The sequence below is a fragment of the Oncorhynchus kisutch genome, linkage group LG2 (genome assembly GCF_002021735.2).
Source record: "Oncorhynchus kisutch isolate 150728-3 linkage group LG2, Okis_V2, whole genome shotgun sequence".
Lineage (NCBI taxonomy): Eukaryota > Metazoa > Chordata > Actinopteri > Salmoniformes > Salmonidae > Oncorhynchus > Oncorhynchus kisutch.
In genome coordinates, this window is record NC_034175.2 from 59,146,126 (window position 1) to 59,153,909 (window position 7,784).

A 7,784-nucleotide genomic window follows, 5' to 3' on the forward strand; every position below is an offset into this window, starting at 1 on the left:
TGTTGGGAAGTAGTTTAGTGACAGTTCATCCTACTGTATGTCAGAAGAAATGGAAATATCCCTTAATAGTTCAACTATCTCTGTGCCAAATAATTCAAAAACTTTTGTGTCCCTCAAAAGTACAGCTGCTCAATATCCCTGTCCTGCTTCTCACTGTATATTCAAACAAAAATGTGATCCCATTCTCTCTCCTGTCATCTTTCAATCATGATGGCTGAATTGCTTCCCTTAAGTCTCTTACCACTGTTCAGTCAAGACATTCATTTTGCCCCAGCATGTGGTCTAATAGGCTTATGCTATGGAGGTGAGGCAGTCAGTGTGGAGTAGATCACAGATAATCCCCATTCCCATTTCCACTTGATTTGGTATTCAGTATTCAGACTTTTGCCTTCTCGAAGTCTTACAGACCATTGACACTTTCTCAGCCTATTTGGATTTATTGTTATGTTTACAGCAACTCTGGATTTCATCCAATGGATAGACCAAAAATTACAATAGGCCTACACTAATGACAGATGTGATCCACATTAAAGACATTCTTATATAACGGGGTGGCAGGTAGCCTAGTGGTTAGAGCGTTGAATTAGTAACTGAAAGGTTGCAAGAATGAATCCCTGATCTGACAAATTAAAAATATGTTGTTCTACTCCTGAACAAGGCAGTTAACCCGTTGTTCCTAGGCCGTCATTGTAAATAAGAATCCAATTATACCTTTTGACAACCAATTGCCAAACAACTCAGCCATTTTATCAATATGTTTATAAATTAATGTATTTTAACCACTTCTGTGCATTTTCTAATGTTTAATATCAAAGAAAATGTTGCATTTATTCTACCTGGGCAAAATGTTGGTTTTGCGCAATGAGATTACGTTTTGGAAGCCGATTGGTTGGCCACGTAGCCAGTGCCAAAACTGTTCATCCGAAATTAGCGAGAAGGCGAGTTTTTTTTTCCCCTCGAAGCTAGTTCTCAAACTCCTGCTACTACCTAAAAAAATAAGCAAAATGTGTCTTTTACCATTTTTGAAAAATACTATATAAACATGGAAGGTAATAATTAATTCAAGGTAAATGGCGTGTTACTGTAAATATCAGCTGACGAAGTGTGCTAGCTAGCTAGGCTAATAAACAAGATGTGTTTGCTGATTATCAGCAATCAACGGTTGCTAGCATATATACAAAAACTATCGTTTTATTTAACACTACACTATATAGTTAGCTAACGTTTGGTAACTATTGTTTGTATCCAACAGTGTATTCAAAGTATTAATATAGGCTATTATGCTAGCTTGATATTATGCTAGCAGGCTATCTTCTAACGTTAGCTAATTTAGCTGGTTTCAATGACCTTCGCTAGCTAGTTCGATAACGTTGCGTTGCTCTGGCAGTGCCAATACTGCCACAGGTTGCTCTTATATCAGCTTCCAATCTCGAAGTAGATGAAACGTCACTGTAGGTAGCTAACTAGGTCAAAAGTAGCGAGCCATCTGGCAAATGTGATGTATTCATTTGCTGAGGCTGAGCATAACGTGGTTTGATCAAATGACTGAAGAGTTATTGTCTCTTCTTGAGACAAAGAAATCAACATTAGGCATAGCTAGCTACTCTTAATTATTTGACTAGTGTTTGTAAGCTGAGACATGAACATTGACTAACTAGACCAGGGACGTCCTCAGGGTCTGGAGTGGTGTCACACTTTTTGCCCATTCCTAGCAAACACAGCTGAAGATCATGATTAGTTGATTGTTTGAGTCAGGTGTGTTAGCTGGGGCTGGGGCAAAAGTGTGACACCAATCAGGCCCTTCAGGACTGGGGTTGCCCATCCCTGAACTAGACACACATCTGTGTTTGTCCACTGACTTCACACCTCTGGGCTGTGGTTGTTTTGTTGGATGATCATGTAGCCGCATCTGAATACCTAAACATGTTCCTGTGTTTTAGGGTATTGGTGATGTCAGTGGACAGCGTGATCACTGGAGGATAGAGTTAGCGTTTCCCCTTCTGTCCTGGTGTCCACGATTGCCCCAGCCGCCATGGCCGACTCCACAGTAGTCAGCGACCAGCAGCGGTCTGGGTCCGGGCAAACCAATCCTTCCAGAGGAACATACATTGCAGTGATCACCAACAGAAGCACCACCCTGGTGATCCGTGGGTTCATGCTGTTCTCTATAGGAGTTTTCCTGGCTCTGGTGCTCAACCTGCTGCAGGTGAGCTATGTTTGTATTTTAATGATACATATCTTGAATGGGGAAACATTTAAGGGGAAGATATGACTAAGAGTACTAAAGTAGCTAATATTTGTTTTCTCTCACTGCAGGTACAGAGGAACGTCACTCTGTTCCCGCCTGATGTCATTAGTAGCATCTTCTCATCAGCCTGGTGGGTGCCGCCCTGCTGTGGGACCGCCTCAGGTAGGACACACACACATTTACATTTTAGTCATTTAGCAGACGCTCTTATCAAGTGTAACTTACAGTTAGTGCATTCATCTTAAGATAGCCTTGGGGCGGCAGGGTAGCCTAGTGGTTAGAGTGTTGGACTAGTAACTGAAAGGTTGCAAGTTCAAATCCCCGAGCTGACAAGGTACAAATATGTTGTTCTGCCCCTGAACAGGCAGTTAACCTACTGTTCCTAGGCTGTCACTGAAAATAAGAATTTGTTCTTAACTGACTTGCATAGTTAAATAAAGGGGTTAAAAAAAAAGATAGCTAGGTGGGACAACCACATCACAGGCATAGTAAGTACACTTTTCCTCAAAGTAGCTATCAGCAAAGTCAGCGCTAGAAGGGACACAGGTGTTTGCTGCCAGACTTGACTACTATCATTATTGAATTGTTGTCCCCTGGGTCTACAGCACAGAGAGTAGATGTAGCTGCTGATTCCTAGTGGATCAGTAGAAAAGCACAACAGCCGCAGGCCTGTATCCCTCTGAGACTGAGACTGCTGCGCTCGACTGCTCAGCCTGGGGGAGATGCCGGTTTCCACTGTTACTGCGCACTGGGCTGTTTGCATCATGGAGTAGCTATCGGGTTTTGACTAGTCAAGACCAGAGCAGTTTACTGTATATAGTTACCTACATTTGCACAGCAATCTGTGTAGTTCTTGTGTAATATTTAAACAATAGCTTTAAAAGGAGGCCAACCTCAACAACAGTGTTTTTTGTATTTTATTTAAATGCTTGGTGTGTCATCAGAATAGTGTTGATGTTATGTGGTGGGCTGGCATGGCAGCCTTTCTCTCCACAACCATACTAACAGGAATGTACGACACCGGCCGTGCTACTGCAGCAATAAAGCTGATTGTTGATCTCTGATCCCCTCTCCCTATTTCTGCACCCTCAATCCCTTACCTTTATCCCCGTCTACCCCTCTCTCTCAGCAATAATCGGTCTGTTGTATCCATGCATTGACTGTCGACTCGGCGAGCCCCACAAGTTCAAGCGGGAGTGGTCCAGTGTGATGCGCTGTGTGGCCGTGTTCGTGGGCATCAACCATGCCAGTGCTGTATCCTCTATGCCCCTCAAACTCAATTCTCGACCTGGAAGCCAGTTCCACTGCATTTTTTTCATTGTTCCCCTCTATAATCAGGGACAGATTTAGACTTGGACACCAGGTGTAAGCAATTAATTGTCAGGTAGAACAGAAACCCAGCAGGCTCCAGACCACGTAGGGTAAGAGTTGAGTATCCTGCTCTATTCCTACCTGCCTGTCTGACTCTCACTGAATTGCTGAATTTGATGTGAATAATTAAAAGATGTGTAAAAACCTGTAAACCATGGGGCAAAAGCATTCCTTGTTGACATTTGCAAATCTAATTTGCAGATTTAAATTGTATTTATTATCACAACACACTTTACAATAAAACAAAATGAATCTGTCGATGTGCCCATGGGCAAGGCACTTTACCCTAATTGCTTTTGTAAGCTGTAAGAGCATCTGCTGAAAGACTCAAATGTAATGTGTAAAACAATAAGGTCAGTGACTAAAGGCCCAGCTAAAATGATGGGCTTTTAAATGTGATTAAACAAGCCCGTTTACAAGAAAGAACCTTACTGAGTAAAACCCATGGTTCCTGTGTGGACTAACCTACTACATGATCAGCTGTCCTTAACCCCTCTCAGAAAGTGGACTTTGCGAACAACGTGCAGCTGTCCCTGACGCTGGCGGCCCTGTCCATCGGCCTCTGGTGGACATTTGACCGGTCTCGCTCCGGCTTTGGCCTGGGGGTGGTCATCGCCCTGCTGGCCACTCTATCCACTCAGCTCCTGGTCTACAACGGAGTCTTTCAGTGAGTACTAATACAATACAGTTTACAGGACATACATGTATAATAATTAAGCAATAAGGTGCGAGGGGGTGTGGTATATGGCCAATATACCATGGCTATGGGCTGTTCTTCTGCACGAGGCAACGGGGAGTACCTGGAAACAGTCCATAGCTGTGGTATATTGGCTATATACCACAAGCACCCAAGATGCCTTATTGCTATTATAAACTGGTTCCAACTTAATTAGAGCAGTAAAAATATATGTTTTGTCATAACCGTGGTATATGTTCTATTATATACTGGGTGGTTCGAGCCCTGAATGCTATAGGTATGACAAAACATTTTATTTTTACTGCTCATATTACATTGCGTCATGCCTAAGAACATCTCTAGCTGTGGTATATTGGCCATATACCACACCTCCTCGGGCCTTATTGCTTAAATATACAATGGCTTTGACCCAATTGGCATTCAGGGCTCGAAACACCCAGTTTATAATATTTTTCAAGATGCAGGAGGGATTTCTGTAGATTTTCATGCTCATTTGGGGATTGTCCTACGTTTAATACCTGTTCTATTGTTTTGTTTCAGGTATACCTCTCCAGATTTTCTGTACATTCGCTCCTGGTTACCTTGCATCTTCTTCGCTGGTGTGATAACCATGGGGAACATAGGACGACAGCTAGCCCTGGTGAGGAAACTTTATTATGCTGAATTAAAAAGGGTTAGGATTATAAATGCATTCATTCCAACCAGAGCTTTCTACTGAATATTCAACTGCCACATTACATTATCCCTTGTCTCCTGGGTTTTCTTTTCCAGTACGAATGCAAACTTATGTCAGAAAAGACTCATCAAGACTGAGAGAAATTCTGGCTATATCAAACTTTTGCACAAAATTACATTTTCGTAGCAACAAAAAGCCAAAAGGGGATGGTAAAGGACATCTGTATGCAGCGTTGATGGAGATTGGTCAACCTTGGAGGAGGCGGAGCAGTCATCCACAGGCAACAAAAGATGTGCTTCTGCTTTGCTGAGTGCTTTACCGTGGAAAATAGTGTTTTGGTTGGTTCTTATGTGCCCTTTCTGGGCCTAGGGGGACAGACACCAGCTCGCTTTATTATAAGCATTCAATGGATGTCTAAGGAGAGGAATAACAACTACCGGTGTGTGTGTGTGTGTGTGTGTGTGTGGTAGGTAGGCCCCATCTACAACGCAATCTGTGATTGCAACTCAACGGGCACCAATATTAGTGTAGCTCTGCTGTTCAGGGCACTTTCGGCACCAGTGGTGTGAAACCTTTGGCTCCATCGTGCCAAACAGGATCATCTGAATTATTTTCTTTCTTCATCCATTATTTTTATCCTATATCTACTGGTAGAACTGCAGTATATATAGCCCATATATGTAGAGACATTTATTCCATGCTTTTACAATGTACAATTATATACACATATAGTTATTTTTTTCATGCCAATAATCTCTGTGTTTGCTGGCAGTCATGAACGGGTGAAGTGTTCAGTGTTGCACTTATTTGTGCCATCCCAGCGTTATATCAAGGCAACCAGCATCCTGGGTCCAGTTTGGCATTTCATCCAGCCTTACCAGACCCTGCTTTTCATTCATTTCATTTTGTAATAAAATGCTCATAGAAGTTTGTGGGCAAATTTCACTTCATTAACTTAATTTTGGTTAATTTCCTAAATTCAAAATTGAATTAAACCAAACCCTGATGAGATCCAATCAGAGACCAGGCTTCCCATTTCATTCTCCAACCTCCAGGTGCACGCAAGGATCCACATCATCAGTGGGTTCTTGGGTCAGGCATCTAATGCCAGATCTGCATTTTTTTAAATAGAAAAATTAGATATAAATCAGTGTTTACATTCCTAGATGCAGTTGGACTTGATTTAGGAACCTCACTTCTCATCGTTAAGATGGTCTTATTGGAAATAGAGACCATGAAAAAGGGATGGCTTTCTATATCTAGAAAATGTTGTGAGACTGCTAAGTGAAGGAATTTTATTCATGTTATTTTTTTACTTTAGAAAAACTTTTAACAAATTTAACATGACTGGTTGAATTAGAGGATTCTGAAAATGTGTTAGTGTCTCAACAGTGTTTTTGTAAAATATTGTTTGTAATTTCACTGTGCATGATAAGGCAAACAAACTGCCAATGACTACAGAGGAAAGAAAATTAAGAACCAACAATCAATATTAAAATGACTAACTTGGATATCCTAGCATGTCAGTGTGATAGCTATGGTGATTTTTTTCTAGAAATAAGATGAACTAGTTTTATTTCATCCATCTCTTCAGGAAGTAGAGGATTTAACTGGTTGAACTGGGACATTTTCATCCTCTCACCAAACAGAAAATCTGGAACTTGTGCAATCTCTTTGGTTCAATAAAGAACATGCCTTTTATGTTGTTTCTCCTTGATCACGCACACGGCTCTGAAAGATTTTAGGGAAAGTTTGGAAAAGCATTTTTTTTTTGTTCTAGACATTGTACATTTTGTTGTTATATTGAGAGCCTATTGGTCATGATGCTTAAGCTACTCTACATGGTTAAATGAATGTGTTTGGCATGAATATACCAGTGCTGCAGTCCAAATGTGCAGTGCCTGTTATGGCAGGTTTGGCCTATCTAACTGGTGTATTCTGCTAATGTGGATTAATGTCGCCTGTCTTCACCTGCCTCCCACAATAACAGGCTTCCATAGACACATAATTAAGATGAATAATCTGAAGTTGACTCCTTTGTTTGCGTGGTTGCTAAATTCCAGGATTTGTGGATGCTTTTTTTTCTTTGGTTTTACAGTCCTGTATGAGGCAATTTACTGTGTGAATGTTATTGTTCAAAACTAACTAGCTAAAACAATAGGCGTGATGTGTCATAGCAGAAAGTGGTGCTGTGATGAGCTAAACTCCCTTCTGCTAATGAATTCATTAATCTCTCTATTTATTCCTGACAAGTAATTATCTCTTCTTAGAGACTGAGGGTCCAGAGGCAAGGTTGAGAGCACTCGGATACACTGCAAGGAAAAACTGAAATGGGTTCTTTTCCCAACCAGCCAACCATTCCGCAGGCTCCTTAGCGTGGTCGTGGATTGTGGGTAACACGTTCCTTTGAAATGTTCACCTTGAGCTGTGTTAGCTATCCCCACTTCTGACACCAGTGTAGCTGGTATTGAACCCAGTTGTACCCTATTGCACTGAACGGTAAGGTACAGTTGTGACCAACACACCTCAAAGCAAGTCTGTGGTTAACTGTGGTCACTGCATTTGCTCATCACATGAAAACAATGGTAGGAGTTTGACCTTGCCCACTGAGGTGTTTTCACACACGGCAGGGCACAAAATCCATAAAGTCTCAGTGAAATTGAAATGGGGGTTGGTCTTCATACAATGAAATGGATGCTCCACTGCCACGTTTCCTGTAAGTCTCTGAGGAATGACCATCTAAATCGGAGCAAAATCCTGTTAAACAGTGTCAACATGAATCACCGGCTGCA

General features: G+C 41.6%; 1 protein-coding gene across 4 annotated transcripts; it reads left to right on the top strand.

Annotated features, from left to right (window-relative positions):
• Positions 1 to 881: 881 nt before the first annotated feature.
• Positions 882 to 6,693, top strand: insig2 (insulin induced gene 2). Of its 4 annotated transcripts, none has more exons than XM_020458926.2 (7): positions 882 to 1,066; positions 1,941 to 2,206; positions 2,317 to 2,410; positions 3,378 to 3,502; positions 4,120 to 4,286; positions 4,857 to 4,956; positions 5,088 to 6,693. In XM_020458926.2, exons 2-7 carry the CDS (start codon positions 2,033 to 2,035, stop codon positions 5,127 to 5,129), a joined length of 702 nt encoding a protein of 233 aa, XP_020314515.1. In that variant the 5' UTR covers positions 882 to 1,066; positions 1,941 to 2,032; the 3' UTR covers positions 5,130 to 6,693. The 4 variants fall into 4 exon arrangements, with proteins under 4 accessions (XP_020314515.1, XP_020314523.1, XP_020314529.1 ...); XM_020458934.2 differs by having other exon boundaries at positions 886 to 1,049; XM_020458940.2 differs by having other exon boundaries at positions 893 to 1,066; positions 5,179 to 6,693.
• Positions 6,694 to 7,784: the final 1,091 nt, after the last annotated feature.